Consider the following 18,201-nt stretch of genomic DNA (forward strand, 5'->3'; position numbering starts at 1 on the left):
TACAAATAGGAGACTATGCTAATTCTTGCACAGAGGCGCCAAATACAGGTATGTGCAGAAAGACGAGACAATGAGAAACTGAGTTCTGCAAAGATGACAGTGACAAAGGGGGAATAACGCTATAAAAGAATACATACAAAAAAATTGCTTCTGGAAGGTTTGAAGAGATTTGCACAAGGGTCTGAACTGCATTTCAAATTTCTTTCAAGCTTTCTTATCTAAGAACGAAGGGTATAATTTAAGGACCCTAGTGAACACAAAAATGCCATATGCTCTTTCTTCTGATTAAAATATATTGATAGCCTTTCACTCAAATATCAAACAAAGCATTTCTTTGTTCTGAACAGCAGAAACTGTAGACCACAGTTTTTCCTAACCCTCTCGCTCATTCAAAACCATGAAGAGAATTCAAAGAAAACTAACCAGCTAACATTTGGAAAGTGATTAATATGAACAACTAGGTACTTTACATAGATAATTTATCTTAAATTATATTTTCGGTATTAAAAAGTCTACAGAAAACATAAAGCTACATAGTGGAACTCCTCCTCAACTTCAGCACTGTAATTTGACCCCCCCACACATATTCTGAGAGCAATTAATCTATGAAGTTAGAAAAAACAAAACACACACACACGCGTGCACCCACACGCACACACACGGAAGAACCAATCTAGCACTCTGCAATAGGTTTTGGAAGAACCTTAATCAGACACAAGCATATTTATTCTGCACACTAAGCCCAAAGAGAACTCTTTTGTAAACAAAACGCCTGCCTATTTTAATCATGAGCAATATTTAAAGCAACTTTGTATGGCTTTGTAGACACCTAAATATGTATCTGAACAGAAAATTCAATACATGTGAAAGAGGGATGAAGCAGGAAAGCTTTCAGATCCCCTTGACCTTGACGTTAGAATTAAAAAAATGTCAGCCGAACCAAACTGCTCAAGCCTCGGGGGAGTCTCTCCCTGGTTATGTAAAGCAATCACAGCATGCCAAGTAGCAGTAGGAGATGCAGCTTTCTGCCAAATGTCACAGCTGGGAACCAATAACAAATGTATCACAAGAATCCAAAGAAAACTGAGTTCTCATAACTCAGTTGTGCAAAGAACAAGTTTTCTTATACTCATGTTAAATTATTGACAGGTACTCAAAAGCTACTTTGAATAATTTAAGGAATTAAATTGTTACAAAGCAAGAAACTTACATCATACAAAATCTGCATTACAGAATATGATAGGAATGATTTTTTTTTGACTGATGCATTGTTTTATATACAGCTTGGAAAATAACTCACTAGAGTTTTTTTGGTTTTTTTTTTTTTTTTAACTGAATGAGCCAACTTATACTCTAAGCTCTACTTACTGCACAGCCATTTTAAACACACTTAACACATTACTGTTAACATGATTCAGTGAATCTTAACTTTTAAGACATGTTTCTTTCCATTATGACACTAACACTAGCATAACTTAATTCATAGTCAGGTATCTCCAGTCAGTATCTTGGCCAACTCTGACTGCACTTTGGTATCATAAAAATGAGCATTTCACAACAGGGTCATTAGTTCAAATTTCTTTTTGATTATTTAGAAAAGTGCCATGAATGTTCCCTGACTGAAAAACAGAGTTTCAGTAATCCACAAATACTTCATTGATGTGTCAATTTTTACACTCCTTTATGAAAAGAAAAAGTTCAAAATTCAGCAGTTGTAGAAATTATTAAAAGAAAAAATAGCTATTTGCTAAATAGAAGTTAACAAAAAAGCAGCACAGAAAGAATCAACCAAAACCTCTGGAAACTGCTCCTGCATTTCAAAAAAAGCAGAGGAAAAGACATAAATTAAGACAGGCAGGGTATCTTAACATCTCACTTGGCAAATTTCAAGTCAATATCCAATCTGCTGGTCTCTCAGAAACTCTGGGTCATAATGCACTGTCAATCATTGTGTGTGAATCCTGCACAAACAGCAATATAGCATCTAACATAATCCTCGTTTTAAAAATTATGTATTTATAAATTATAGTGACTTACACCATGGTACATTCACTCAGTCAAGTACCAAGTTTTTCTCATCCATTTAGCTGACTAATTTAAGTTTGTTTTTTTTTAACACTTTTAGAACTGATTTTTTTTTTTTTTTTTTTGCTAATAAACAGTTTAATTATGAAAGGAATATTAAGAATATTTTAAATAATTAAATAACCTTCAGCTAATAGCAGCTAACTGTAGCAGGGCTGCTGTTTGCTTTCTCAACGCAGCAGGCAATTAGTAGGGTTGATAAAGGGAAAAGAGTATATCTTTCCTCATTTATCCATAGTAAATAGAACTGTAAGTCTCCTCATTTAAGGCTTATACACACACTTCTCTAAGTAATTTATAACTTCCGATGCATAACAAAATGCTATTGTTCCTGAAATCTTTATAACCCATTTATCCCAGAGTAGTACACTAGGATGCCTTATAGTCCTTGTAATGGTCATTATGCAGACTAAAATGGCTATGAATACCACTTTCACAATTATTTGAGTGCAACAGTCATGATTATTTCAAGGCAACAACTCTTAGGCAAACAGATTTAAACCATTTTTCAACCAAAGATAAGAGTAATCTCATGGCTCATACCTCCTGTAGCAATTTGTCTAATTTCTGCTGTAATTCAAGGAAGTATCGTGACGTGATGAGGCCCTGGTGGGATTTATCCAAGCAATCTCGCGCCAGTTCTATGATCTGATGGTGGGTAAAACTGAGCACTCCATCTGCCAGGGGAAGGACGTTATCTGGGGAATGATTTGTTATAATATCCTGAAGCCGTTCTTCCATCTGAGCTGTGGCCTACATACAAGCACACACATGATACAAAAAAAATCAGCCCTTCCTGAAATTCTAACAATGTCAAAGTGTGCTTCTGATTTTACAACATTTCTGTGTTGCCTAAGATATTTTGGCACACTACATGAAATGGCTAAAGCAAAAAAAGCAAGCAAATAGAGAGGCAAAATGACAGATGACATTTCCCCACATTACTGGGGCAAAAAAGCAACAGCCTTACTATTATTATGCATATCCTCCCTGATGTCTGCCACTTGCGATACACTGTGCAGTAATCTTGTGATGAACACAAAGCAGAACTAGAGCAACACCTACAACAGTAAACCCTTAAGTTCAAGTCAAAATAAAAAAGGAAAACTCACAGAGGTCTCCTTTGTCTGTTCTGCTAAAACTGGAGGTACTACAAACCAGAGCATCTTCCTTCCTTTCATACAGGTTATACCGTGAAACTACTTCCCTGGGTAGTGTTTGAAAGAACATTAACCAATAAAAACACAGGCTCACAGATCCTGTAATATGTGCACGCAGGTTACTAGATGCATCTGCTTTACAGAACCAAATGTCCATTTCTCACACAATTGCTGATACTTACTAAAGACATTTCAGTATTTTTCTTATTAAATAGTAAACCAACACCTCTTAGTTCATATCTCACCCATTGAAACAAGTGGGTCATTTCATAGTTCAGAGTATTGCTCAGCCACTCTGCAAATCCAGACAAACACCTCTTCATATTTCAGATCTCCTATTTTGTAGGCACGTTTTGGAACTGTATCAGCTTTACTTTATATTATTTATTTTTCAGGAAACATCAAACTCCTAGGAGCAACTGAGAATGCAGTGCTCCTAGCAACATGCCTGCACCTTCGAATTCATCTGTATCCCAGACCTCTGGACATGACAGCAACCTTTTCTCATTTGGTATCTTGTAGTGAAACCCTCCTAACCCTTCACTATTAAAATAAGTATATAAAGAGCGTTAAGGAAATAGAAGAAATGCCACTGAAGAAAGGAATTTGCAGGTATATCAGTGAATGCTGTGCAATACTGAACAACAGAAATGTGTTCTGTTCTAATCTAAAATAAACTTACTGCAACTATACACCAACTACTGAAATCAAGTGTATCACAGCTTTCCAATCAGCAGAATATATTACCAGTACGATTCATTTCAAAACCAGTTCAGCAGCTTTGCCAACTGAATGTCCAGTTCTCAGCAGGGTTTTTCTTCATTGTGACAATAAGAGCTTGGTGATGCTTTATGAAAGCCATTACAGGCTTGGATCATTAGTTCCCATAACAAAAACGCCACTCACTTAGAGCCTATGTTTCCTCTAAGTTTAGATACGGGGTATCTTAAATATAATTCATTACCTTTGGGAACCTTTCTTTGTAGACATGGTTCATCATTATTATTTCATTGTCACAGCAGGCAGGAGAACGTCCAGGGCTGCAAGCAAAGCAAATTATCCTTTTTAATTTGTCTTACCATGAATTAGAGTTGGTTTTTATATTTCTGTACAGTTTATTTAGCATAGACTTCACTGGAAAGCTACATTCTCTAATCAATTGTACAGGCAGTCCCTTTCTGCTATTTCTGACCAGGCATTTAAGGTTATTTCATGTGCTCCTCTAACTGTCAACGTTTTCTTAGTTTATAACTGCACTTCAGGATACAGACAGTTTTGTAATACTCATGACATTACCTTTTTCTCTAAAGGGACATTGAAATATATTTAACTCGGGAGACAACAACCAATTATGTGTATAACTATACCTGTCCCTTTGAAGGTAACATACAGTCAAAACAGTGTAACCTGACCAAGTAAAAATGCAAGCTACAAGTAAAAAGTGTTGAGAAGAATTCAAGATTTTTTTTTTAAACAGATCAGAAAAGAAAAATCAAAATGACACAATTTACTTCCAATCTAACTGGCAAATAAAGGCAGCAACTCCCTACGAACAGTGCTATACACACACATAGGTTCCCTCAATACCAGGAGCACTGTGCCTGAAGATGAGCATGAGACTAGCAGGAAAACAATTCATAAAAGGTACCCATGGCCTTGGCTAATATAGTCAGTTACCATTTCTTTTAGAAAGGTCCATCTCATTTTCCTGGGTTGGTGACACTGACCCATTCAGCCTGGTCTAAAAGACACAGAGTAAGAATCACAGAACAGCTGAGGTTGGAAGGGACCTCTGCAGATCATCTAGTCCAATCCCCCTGCTCAAACAGGGTCACCTAGAGCACATTGCCCAGCACTGCGTCCAGAAAGCTTTTGAATATCTCCAAGGAAGGAGACTCCACAACCTCTCTGGGCAACCTGCTCCAGTGCCCAGTCACCCACACAGTAAACAAGTTTTTCCTCATGTTCAGATCCTATGTTTCAGTTTGTGCCCATTGCCTCTCGCCAGGCTCCACTGAAGAGTCTGGCCCAACCTCTTTATACCCTCCCTTCAGATACTTATACACATTGATAAGATCCCCCTTCAGTCTTTCCTTCTCCAGGCTGAACAGGCCCAGTTCTCAGCCTTCCCTCATACAAGAGATGCTCCAGCCCCTTAATCATCTTAGTGGCTCTCCACTGGACTTGCTCCAGTAGCTCCATGTCTCTCTTGTACTGGGAAACCCAGAACTGGACACAGTACTCCAGGTGCAGCCTCTCCAGGGCTGAGTAGAAGGGGAGGATCATCTCCCTCAACCTGCTGGCAACACTCTACCTAATGCAGCCGAGGATACCACTGGCCTTCTTTGGCACAAGGCCATGTGGGCAGCTCATGGTCAACTTGTTCTCCATCAGGACCCCAGGTCCTCCTCTGCAGAGCCTCTCTCCAGCTGGTCAGTCCCCACAGCCTGTACTGGTGCACAGGGTTATTCCTCCCCAGCTGCAGGACTTCGCACTTCCCTTTACTGAACTTGATGAGGTTCCTCACTGCCTATCTCTCCATTCTGTTGATGTCCCCTCTGAATGGCAACACAATCATGTGGTGTATCAAGAAAAAGATCCCACAAAGGCAGTGCCATCTTCTAGGAGAATTTTTATCATAATGTGTTCTTGCATGAACAGAAGAACTGCATTCTGGTTTTCTAAAGGGCAAAAATGAGCAATAACATCTGCCTGAATATATCACAATAGTAGATTCCTTAACTGAAATGAACAATCTTTTACCTACACCCATAGGCAAATTAGAAATACTGAGGACATGGTAGGGACATAATTTCATCACAACACTCCTGCAGCATCATCAGCTTTCTGAAAATACCTCTGTCTTTTTTCCCGTAGAGTGATTGTACATGCTCTGAGAGTTGAAATGGAAGATTTTAATTCTTAAAATGTTAAAAAAAAACAAGCAGAAATTGAAAAACATGGCAATACATATAAAACTTTTTACATTTGTAATCTTCTAATGAAGAAACCTTTTTCCTTAGTAACTACTCTGCTGTTTCACGCCGGTAACAGCTTCATTTATCACAACAGTCTAACACAGAATTTTAAATAAAGTAAAAATCAAGAAAGACATAAGATATATTACAATGAAATGGTGAATCCTGGATTTCTGTATACCTGTAGAACTATTTTTAAAACTCTGAAAAGACCGATACAACAATTAAAACTATAATACCTCCTTTTCTTCTCTAGTTCTTCAAAACTTATCTGTAATATTGTTCTGCATTTTCCACATACCATCTAACCTATTCTGATCTTGGATAAAACACATTTGCACAAGCAGCCAGGGGAAAGCAAGCAGAAGAGGCCTAGTCTTTAGGAAACAAGCAACCAAAATTCATCTTAGTTAAAGACAGTAAACAAATGCATTCCTCCCACCCCTTAGCTCTTTACCCCATTTCTTTCTAAACAGTCCTAGAATATAAATAAATTTAAAATTACTTCTCTAAAGAAGGGTTCTATTCTGTAAATACTTTGAACGCTGGAACCAAATCAGAGCTACAGCCAGATTAGTAATGACTAGTTCAACAGGACAGTTCATGTAGATGGAAGTTATCAGCTACATCCTTTAAGCCCTACCATACAATATTAACCACTGAAATAATCAATGATCGAAACAACAATTTAAGTAGTATTAAGAAACAATTTAAGAGGATTATTGTTCAGCCTCAAATTCCTTACTTCTTGTATTACATTACAGCTATTTTGAAAATAGCAATAATCAGTGAATGCCAATGTACAAAACCATAATGCTTCAGAAATTTATAAACTTAGGTTCAACCACTATTTCCAGACAGACAAACTCACCTGAGGCTTCTGGACCGAGGACGCATTGGAGTGGTCCGGCATCTGCTATCGCTGGCAATGCTTTCAGTGGTACAGAAATGTTTAGATAAAAAATGTAGTTCATCAGGTGTTGGTTGGTATGGTAACTGGTGTAGCTTCTCTTGAGAGGAACAGGATGACTACAAGAACAGAGAACAGAAGTTTCAGGCTGAAAAAACACTTTCAAGACTGTATTCACTGCTCATGAACAAAGCCATTTAATTTATAAACTGCTGCTTTTTCTCATGCTTGACTACCAGTTGAAAGATGAAAATAATTAGTCTTGACTTCATGAGCTAAACATATAGCAAATATAAAACTACTTTAGCCCCAGAAGAAAGAGACATTGCATTTCAAAAGTTTAAATTCTCTCAGTCTAAGGCAAAGATGACATCTGGTGCCAGTAATACACACCAACATTTAAAAAACATTTAAAAAAGGGCCTACTGAAAATTAATTATTTCAGTAGGACAGAATAAGTATGATAGCAATAGAGTACAAATTACTGGCACAACACAAATTGCAATTCTAAATACTGAAGTATTCAGCTGTCTAAATTTGCTTTTAAGACATTATAAATGCCTCATTAAAAAAAATTAAATATAATCCAAATTCTTGCTGAAAATATTCAAACGCTTTTTTTTTTTTAAATAAAAAGCCTGTATATCTAAAGTGAAGCAAAAGAACTTAATACATGTATCAAGATAGGTTCTATGAGTGACAAAAACGAAAAATTACATTTAAACCATCCACTTAGTTTAAAAATGCAAGATACAAACAGTTATGAGATTGGAAGTTTTACCACAATAACCAGCCTTGCAAAATTGCAAGTAAATGACATACTATACAAAGCAATGCAGAGCAGATGATAATACTATCATACTTCCCTGTCTTTTACACAGCATTGCTACCGGAGCCACACGAAATGTTCGGTGTTGAATCTCAAACTTCAATGAGCCTGCATTTGATGTCCTCATAAAAAATGTGTACATAGCGCAATACATTTACAAACAAGCTTGCTAATTAGGACTTATTAGTGAAAAGACAGTGAGATGCTGTTTCTGGTATCAAAGCTGGTTTCCAGAATAGCTTGATCACAGATATCTTTGTATCACTGCACTGTGCTGCTTGGTGCCATGCAGACATACCCTATATTTTACTTGGGGGGAACAGAGGGAATGGGGGGGGGGGGGGGGCATGAGAGACCACCTTTCCTGCAGGTGACTTTTTCAACAAAGTGAGATTCTTCTGTATGTCAGTCTTCATGCTGTGCAAACTACTGTTCTTCTCTGGCTTCTCATAAAGGGCACCAAGGCCCCTGCCTGGCTGTTTCTTTATTGGCGGCCAGCACAATAAGAACTTCTTTGCTGTATCATCGCAAGTGAGGCAAATCAATAAACTTCATTACTGTACGGGTGTTGCCCTACATTGCTAAGGTCAGCAGGTAATATCCAGCCTGTTAAGCACAGAAACTAGACAGTCTTCATAATTTCTTAGAAACTCATGTGGTAAAAGGTGAACCTATCCTAAATCCTGCGAACTCAAGAAAAGATTCATTATCACGCCAGACCTCGAGAAGTCATTTGTTAAAAGAAAAAAAAGGATAAAAAGAAAAAGAAAAAAACACCACACTACTGGGAAAGGTTAACTCTCACAGGACTGGTCTACATGGGAAAATTACATCACATTAGAACAAGTTAAAGTTAGTGAGGCTGCAATATCTTGCCTTTGCTGCAGGCAAAGAAGCATGCGCATCAAGAATTTATTGCGGTACTCTTGATGCACAGTAACTTGTCAAGCCACAGTAACTCACTCACGAGTTTCAGTCTTAGCACATAATTCAGCACACAGCATAAACAAGTTCTTTCTTACCTCACACTACGACAGGTAGTTGCAGTTAACCTTATGGCATATTTCCTAAAGCCATACTCAACAAGTTAAAAGATATTCTAGCACAATAATTACCCAGTAGAAACTATCACACATGCCTATTTCTGTAAAATCAATTTCTCTCTCTTACACTTCAAGAGATTCTGGGAAATGAGGAGGACAATAACCTACATCATGCTTTTCCTCATAAAAGGTGTCAGGGAATCTAGATGCAACAGTATTAAAGAGAAAATCTTTCTTTCACTAAGGTCACCAAGTCGCCTCAGGACCATCACACACAAAGACCTTGTTTTCTTGGAGGTTTGAATTCAGACCTCTGCACAAATCCAAATTCTCATAGCAAAACTCTTATTTAGCTCTCATAACATTCAAGAAGAATAGCTTCTTCAAAAATTATTTAAGATTTAGTATATATTTAAAATGCATAATCTCAGCACATCATGAGAAGGCAACTTATTCAAGCAACAGGACAAATTCAGAGCCAGTATCACCTAACGCAGCCCCAAAGGCTTTCCTCACCTCCCTACCTTACTTCCCCATTTGAATAAGCTTCCAAAAGTATAAACTACCAGCAATAACATGCAACTAAATATTCTCATTTTACTGGTTTTACAGGTTTGCTCTCCTAAAGATACACAGATCTCTTCTACCACATCTCTCTAACTGGAAAGACTAGATCCATCTTTGCTAGAATATGAAAAATCAAGAGTTTTCTTTCCATTAAACACACTTTGCAGGAGCCATTTCCATTTACTTTCAGCTCCATTGTGAGAACTGGAATATGTGGTACTTCCACCATTTCTAAACCCATGAACTTCCATTAACTTCAATCTCACCACTCTCAATATAAAAAAAGTTACGAAAAAAGAGGCTTAGCAAGACACAGTGCCCTGCATTCATCAGAACAAAAATCATGATTACTACAGACCTTTCTGTCCCCGCTTTGACCTTCAGTTGATCATAAAGATCAAAGTTTTGTTCCATTACAACACGTAAAAACTGTTCCTGGTCTAAAATTGATAAATCTCTGAATTAAGTGGATCTTATTTATCCTGTATTGAAAAGGAAGTGTGTTGCAGGTACACTTAGGCTACTGTTTGTGGAGTGGTCTCTCATCATTTCTATGAACTTGTAAAGATACAGAGGAAGAGGCTGCACAGGGCTAGCTGTTTCAGATTCTGACAAAGTACATAAAACCAATTAGATGAGCTACACATCCAGTTTTCATTTTCTGATTCAAGTATAACATCCAGTGGGTAAAAAGCAAAAATGAAAAGGATCTTTTCTGAGTAGCAAAGAAATAGCGACCACGTCTTAAAATTCAGAGGTTGTAGCAGTGCTTTTACAAGGTGCATCAACAGTGGAGGACAAATTAAAAAGAAGCAGTCCAACAGCCAAACAGGAAAAAAAAGATAGAAATATTGGGCATCAATTTTATATTCCTGGTTTCTTCAACAATATTCAAACTTATTTATTAAACAAAACAACCCCCCCACCACCACCACCACCACAAAGAAACCCAGATTTCTTTCCGCAATTCAGGAGCTGTTCATTCAATGCTAAGGAATACATCTATTTTATATCTATAGGATGTGGTCTAGTCAGGAAATATGAGGACTCAACAAGCAATCTATTACAGAGATTAAGATTTCTAAGTCCATATATGACAGCACTATACTTTTTCATAAGAAGTATGGAAATAACATAAAACTATTCCATGGTCCAGCATGCATACAATAGTTGGTAAACCTAAGTGGGAGCCCAGAAATAAGTAAATGAACTAGAATTACCATTTTAAAATTGCCGACAGTCAAGGAAAAAGCCTATGCCTATAGCTTGGAAATCAGAATTGTATTTTGATATGTTTCCAACACATAGTTTTTCATTTCCTTTTTAGCACAAGTCTGTTTCTTATAACAACAATGGGACTGCTATAGCAATTACTTACCATCTGACATAACCTCCTTCATGTCAATGTATTTCAAGTCAATAGCACAGCACATTTGATCTAGTTCCAATGAGAGATGTGTACACATGCACTACAGAAACTAGTTAGGGAATTAACGTGAAATCAGGCAATTTGCTTGGCAAAAGCAAGATTTACACGAGAAGAAAAGTAGAGGTCAAGAATCAGTGTTGCTGAAGAACAGTTCTTAAGATGCACAAAATCCCCCAACTTGATTTGAAGTCAACAGACAAAGAATTGGCTAAATTTTCCAGAAACCTTTGCAGACAAAATTAAGAGAGTTGATCATAATATAATAGTCAAGTTTTATCAGTGTACAGGATGAGGAACTCACCATCTTCACAAGAGTAATAGAACACACCCAAGGTAAGAAAAAGCCTACTTAAATTGTAAAAGAAGTATTAAAAAAAGAAATCATATAAAAGGTCTCCAATAATATTACGTACCATGCATAAAACAGTATTTTTGTTAAAGATGCAAGCCTATAGGTGCAAAACAAGGCTGAAGAGATAAAACTAGGAATTTTTGAGGAGCCATAGTTGGATATACAATGACGAAGGCCTCTGCTGTAGGAGATGCAGTAAGTGTCAAAATGCCCACTATCTGCCACTTCTGAAGCAGGCTTCATCCGCAGCAGTATCTCCCCAGTCTCTCAGGTGTGACTGTCAAGAGGGATTGCTTAGCTCCAGACTGTAACATGACCCAATGCTTCCTCTCCAGCAGAGCTGTATGTGATGTGCAAAAGTACAGATTCACATTTCTCTGGCTGCCAAGCTACTAAGTAACAAAGCAGGATCTCACCTACTGCCATCATGCATTTCACAATGCAGATAGTGCAAGCACAGGTGGAGGTGGGTGGCAGGTCAGTCCAAAATGAGATCAGTTTTAAGGCAAAATGATTGATCTAACAGGCAAAAAACAAACAACATAGACTATCATATTTATCTTATTGTGTATCCTAAGGGATTGATCTCTTCTAATTATAGCCATCCAAAAAGCTAATATCTCATCCAACATTATGCACTAACATCTCACCATTGTCAAAGTAGAGAGACTGCAAATGCCTGATTCATCCCATCTTGAGACAGGAGTCTAAGGTAGGACAGATGACTCATGTTGTGGGATGCTTTCTCTTTCATTACCAAGGGAGCCTCACTCAGACTGCATACCTAACATCTAGATGGTAAAAATAAGGCAGTATGACTCCCCTCATAGCGATCTACAGATCAAAAGGGGGCAGTTAAATACTACTTCCCTTCCAGAAAGAAAGATCTCTAAGCAAAGCATACGTTGCCTTAAGTTTTTCTCTATTTCTAGAATGTAAAAGTTATGTTTTCCAAGTTGATTCCAAGTCTATCAACGGTAACCAAACTTGCATTATCTTGTCCTGCAAGAAGTAAGCTACTTTTGAGAAGATACAGCTTATAATAGAAATCTATCTGCACAGCAAAGTAGGTACTTACAGAAACAGTTGAGCTGGGTGTATTTGTACCATAGCCAGAAGAAGGGAGGGAAGCCAAAGACCAGCGGCGACCATCAGTCCTGTTGTGAAACTGAAGTTAGCAAATGCACACTGCAGTATCCTTACACAGAAACATCTGTGAAAGTGTTATTGTGTAAAACTGCATTCCAAAAGCATGATACAAACAGGGTTTTTAATAGAAAGTAAACTTTCACAGGGGATCACAATAAACAAACATTAAGCAAGCATGACTTAGGCTTTGGGATTTTTAGGGTGCATTTTATTTTTCTAGTTAAAATCTATGAGATGAAACAACTACAAAGCAAATGAACAGATCCACAGAACTTCTCTCTCATGAATATGCATTAAAAAATGGACACAAGGAGTCTTCATAACTCTCTGGTCCATTAGATGCAAACTAATGAGAAGCAAATTAAAAATTTGGGAACAAACACAATCCACAATGCTCTAAACCATAGAATAACCAGCACAGTCAGTTTGAAATATGAGGGATCATCAGGACAGGATACCAGCAAACTAGCGTCACGTAACTGGAATGGTTAGGTTAGAACTTCAACTTTTTGAAAGATCTATGTAGATCAGGAAAAACTACTTTTCTGCTAAAATCATGCTTTTTCAGGATAAAAAAAATTCATAGGCAAACACAATTTCTATTTTTCATAACTTCAGATGATCTACACAGAGACAACATGGAATTTAAATATTCAGAGACACAAATCAAAAAACAACTATGGGATTGCTATTTAGATTTTTGAGGAGGCAACATTTACCTGTCATTTCGGTGCCCATGACTGGAGTACAATTATATCAAATATGTTAAAGAAAAAAAGCAAAATAATACATATATAAATAACAAAATAGGATTTGTTTTTAGTAATACACAATATGATACTGGGGGAGAAGAGATAGGTGAATTCAAGCTTTGTTTTACAACCAGTACAAAAAAAATCTAATCTCAAGTTTGATTTCTTGATTTCAAAAAGTTTTTTTTTCCTCCCTTTTGTCTCAGCTGCACAAGCTAAATTTGTTCACAGTTAATAAAAAAACAACCTGGAAGGTATTTAAGCATGGCTGAGACCTGTATATTCAGCAGCTGTGAGACAGAAAATACTTCCTTACTAAATGATTTAGATTGAACAGGGATCCTGCATCAACACAGCGATTGCCAGTCAGAAGGGCCATGGGAGATGGGAACGGGATATCACACAATGTACCTGGGAAGCAGAGAATGGAAAATAACATCTCCAAGAATGTATAAAAGTATAGCAAGCACCTGAGCATCTTCCTCCAGACCACCCTACTGTGCCCTCTGCACTACAGCACAGGCCTATCCATTTGCCAGAAGCTTGGCAAAGCAGGATCTGTTGGCAACCCACAGGCTGCTAAATGCTGGTCTCCTATGTATTGGCAGAAGAGGCCTAACTGGCTGCTACCAGAAGCACAGCTACCTCCCTCCACCATCGTGGCAGAGCCAGGCCGCGGCCTCTGCCACAGCACGAGGGAGCTGGAGAACGGCGGCCAGCACCGTGGCGGAGGGGCAGGTACCTCCCTGACGCAGCGCTGCAACTCTCTTCTGCCGCTGCCTGGCCTGGGCTGCATGGGATGTGAAACAGCTACCCAGCAGCAGTCCTTTCCCACGGGACACCTCCAAACCATTGCCTTGGTCTGCCCCTCTCTTCCTCACACTTCCCCAGTTTTTTGATGTACCCACCAACTGGGATGGGTGGATGAAAAAGGACTATCCATACACCTTGTATCACCTCACCTCTGCTCCTTCAATACACCGTATCACATGCACATACACACCCGCACACTGCCCTTCCCTTCCTTTGTACCTTCATTAAGTATCACAAAACAGAAAAGGAATAAACTCATGAGTTTGAGAACAGCTGCAATATACACACAGGCCCTTTGACTATCAACATGTGTCCCATTACAGGTTATATGAAGATAACCATGACACATATACCAAAATGCTAAGAAAATTCTATACAAACATTGTTTTAAACTTAGTGCTATCAAACATTTTTGCTGTAAACAACAAAAAAGTTTCCATAGGAAACTGGTTTAAAGAAATTTCTTGAATCACACAGAAGTGGTGAAATTGTCTGAAATCGCAGAAACTTCTTGTGCTAGCTAAAACTTTTCATTTTGAACTTAACAACATTGCAATGCCCTTAGAACACTCTAAAAATGGTCAAAGTCAAAATGAAACTCTGATAGACAAATTCATTTTTTCCTCCTGAATTTTAAGGTTCACAGAAGCATAATGATTTCAACTTTCTGTTGATTACTGGTGGGATGGGAAAACTATTTCCTGTCTGCTGTATTTCTAAATAATGTTCACAATTTTTCACATCTGGTTTTTCCATTACAAGCTATTTCAGGGCTTAATGAATCTTTCTAAAAATATGTCCAAAAGAAGCAATCTAAAAAGATACATCTTTCCTCTTGGATAGATACTATCAAAGCGAAGAAGAGTCGTAAGAAAGATTCCTTTTTTATAAGCTGCACATTTAAAGTGAGTTTGATTCAAATAAGAATAAAAGGAATACAGGAGTAAAGCTTTCTCCCCCCTTTGCAGCTTTTAAAAAGTATAAAGCGTTTCCTTACATCTACTTGTGCAAATTTTTGTGTACAACTTAAACTCCTGAAATAGAGGAAATAAAGCTATACTAGCGAGCGCTGTCTAACTGAGAATGCAACAGCTACATACCTGACACTGTTCAATAGACAAAAAACAGCCACAGCATTCCAATCTCAATTTTTGCATATAGACTCCTGAGTCAACATATAAAATCTACCTACTCTCCCAGGCTTAGAGTTAATGAACACATTATTCGAGGTAGGCTGACAAGGTGTTAAGTGATATGGAACCACATTGGCACGACTAGGCAGTCTCCCGTGACATGCTATCAGCTTGGGTTATGGTTCATTTAATAATAATAATTTACTTCATATATCACTTCAAATTCACTTTCTATCTTCAAAAATTCTACCAACATTAATTAATCCTCACAACACTCCTACAATAGAGATGACTCTCAATTGTAGAGACAGTGAAGCAGGTCAAGGTCAGATGTTAAATTTGTGGTGACAATAGAGCTGCTGCCAGGAAAACCAGGACAGAACTCAGGAATTCCTGCTCCATCTGTTCTGCGGTGGGGCGCTGGTAGACTCTGCGCCTCACAACCTCTCAGGCGTGTGTGTGTGTGTGGGGGGCACTCGATGTAGCTCGAGAATTCTCCAAATTTCAGTGGATGAGGAGATAACAACTCTGATTTTATCGTCTGAATCAAATCTATTGCAATTAAAAGTCCGTTAACAAAAAAATTTCTTTTTAATTTAGAAAGGTATGATTGCATTGTACCAATCATCTAGTACAACTTTGTTGCAACTGAGGTTTAAGAGAGTTTACGTAACAGAGCTAGAGCTAATCATTCTCAGTGATTGACTTGACAGATAGAGCTACGTATTGGCAGCCATCATTTCATATCCGGGTCCAGCAACATTTCCTCTATGCAAAATACAGAATACTTACTACAAATAAATTCTTACCTTCGTGCAAAAGAGAAGTGGGCTGAGGCACTGGGAGAGAAGTTTCTAGGGCTATCTTGAGGACTGTTTCCTGTTTTAGTGGGGAAGGGGATGACACAAATAAACATATGTTAGAAAAAAAAGAAAATTCCATTCAGACATGCTCATCCTAGCATTTCCAGGCAGCTTAGAAACCGATTTTTGATTCTCTCTTCTTAAGGTCTCTGAGGAGCTAAAACTCTGAAGCAGAATTTTACTTCAAACCATTTCTCATTTATATTTGATTTTTAATGATTGGATTCTACAATTTATTTTACAATTCTGTTTTCAAAGTAATTAAAGTTTACAAAAACAGTATTTTAGCTTGAAAGAAATATTCTGAATGTTGGAAACGCAGGGTTTATAAATCACACAAATATTTGAGAGTTAGAAAATCAAAAACATGATTAGCATGATTTAGCCCTTACACAAAGTGTCTATAACATTTTGTACAACAGCTATATTATGAGTTTTTCATTATTATTATTATTAGCTCTGAACTCCAGATAAGGAGGCAAAACACAGAGAATGACATTTTTCGCCGTTCTTTGTTAGATCAAGGCATGGAAAGGTGACTCCCCCTCCCGAAGCAGTAAGAAGTGACTGCGCACTGTGAACAGTCACAACTCTGGGGTCTGTCGCTCCCTCCTACTAGAGCACGGGCCCTCGCGCTGGCCAGGGGAGCGAGGGAAGGTGGCAGCTGGGGAGAGGTCCTCCCGCCAGCCCCGCTGCTCCGCAGGTGTAATTAGAGGAAACACAGTATCTAGAGAAGTAGTAAAGGTGACACCTGTATAAAAACCAAAAGCTAAAAACGTTTGCTTTAAAGCAGCATAGCCTATTGCGCATGTTTAAAAAACAATGCTTCCTTAAATAAGAAACAGACTGCAATAAGAACAAATAAAAGAAAAAAGGAATGTATTTATTGTATGAGTTTTGGGGGGATGTAAATGAGACTGCAACTGCAATTAAGCAACAGATAGAAAAGCTTCTATGCATACATTTAGAATCAATATCTAATTTTTGAGGAGAAAATTACTACCTATTTGTGAAAAGAAAAACCTAGTCCAATAGAGGGACTCCTTGAAGGCCTCATGTGGCCTTGATTTCTACTCAAATTTTTAAATTAACATTGTGCATATCATAGTGATGTCCTTAACAGATCCCATTAATTTTACCAAAAAAGCATAGTCATGAAGCTATTCAGATAGTAAACATGGAAGAAACTTTTATTGGGGGGGGGGGGGGTCAGAAGCAGATGTAAAATACTTTGTCTGTTGGTTTGTTTTAAACTGTGCTGAAATCCCATTTTTGCATCTGTTCATCCCAAGGCCCCAGAAGACAAGGATTTCACTTGAGCTGCCCAATATCCCCAACTCCTTTTTGTCCATTTATCTATCACAGTTGAATTATGTCCTTGCAACCAACCCTCCTTTCCCCCTCCCCACCCCAAGAACCCATTTCTCCATCACTCCTCAGACACTTCTGAGGGCCTAGACAATTTCAAGGCTGCAAGCATTTTTGTTCCCTGAGGGGCTGGGGGGGGGGGGGGGGGGAATCCAAAGCCACACGTGGCACAGATTTCAATCTTTATTTGGGGACCAACACAATTTATTCTTGCCCTGCATGAACAGCAAACACCAAATTACGGAGAGCAACAGTTCGTTTAATTTAACAGCTAACTGGATTTCTTCTGCTTCTACCAGACCCTGCTTAATAAAGATAAGCTAAAAAACTGTAACACTGTGCAGATAAAACATGGTCCCATACTCTAGCTATACTGCACTAGAAAGAATGAGCTGTAATTGGGAATACGTCATGGATTTAGATAAGGGGGGGGGGGGGGAGGCCAAAAGGCTACCTTAAACTCTGGCAAAAGAGCAGAGAATTAAAGAAAAATTCTATGGAAATAAACACCTTTAGACAGGAAGTAATTTGACAAGTCAGCATGTGGGGGGTTGTCTGTGAATTTTTTTCTACTGATAGCTATTTAGAAGTTATACATGGATATACTTATTTAACATACATCAACAGCATGCCTAACTTGTCCATCAGTTACTTATTCAGAACATATGCTTAACCTTTACATGGAAACAAAAACAGTAAAAGAATAGAGTAATTTTATAACTCCTGTGGTGGATTCAACAAGATGCAGTGCTGCAAGCTACTTCGCTACA

At 38.0% G+C, this 18,201-nt stretch overlaps 1 protein-coding gene across 7 annotated transcripts in view; it reads right to left on the reverse strand.

The window, feature by feature from the left end:
- Window positions 1–18,201, reverse strand: part of LOC135323508 (microtubule-associated serine/threonine-protein kinase 4-like) — a 290,162-nt gene that overhangs the window by 47,224 nt on the left and 224,737 nt on the right. For 5 of the 7 annotated variants that reach the window (XM_064500493.1, XM_064500492.1, XM_064500491.1 and 2 more), the window contains 6 exons: window positions 16,010–16,079; window positions 13,222–13,242; window positions 12,432–12,510; window positions 7,095–7,252; window positions 4,210–4,285; window positions 2,629–2,838 (listed from right to left, as the gene is read on the reverse strand). In XM_064500493.1, coding sequence (XP_064356563.1) covers window positions 2,629–2,838; window positions 4,210–4,285; window positions 7,095–7,252; window positions 12,432–12,510; window positions 13,222–13,242; window positions 16,010–16,079 — 614 coding nt within the window. The remainder of the gene's footprint in view (window positions 1–2,628; window positions 2,839–4,209; window positions 4,286–7,094; window positions 7,253–12,431; window positions 12,511–13,221; window positions 13,243–16,009; window positions 16,080–18,201) is intronic. The other 2 variants (XM_064500494.1, XM_064500496.1) reach the window with 1 other exon arrangement.

This window comes from Dromaius novaehollandiae, chromosome W, assembly GCF_036370855.1.
Source record: "Dromaius novaehollandiae isolate bDroNov1 chromosome W, bDroNov1.hap1, whole genome shotgun sequence".
NCBI lineage: Eukaryota > Metazoa > Chordata > Aves > Casuariiformes > Dromaiidae > Dromaius > Dromaius novaehollandiae.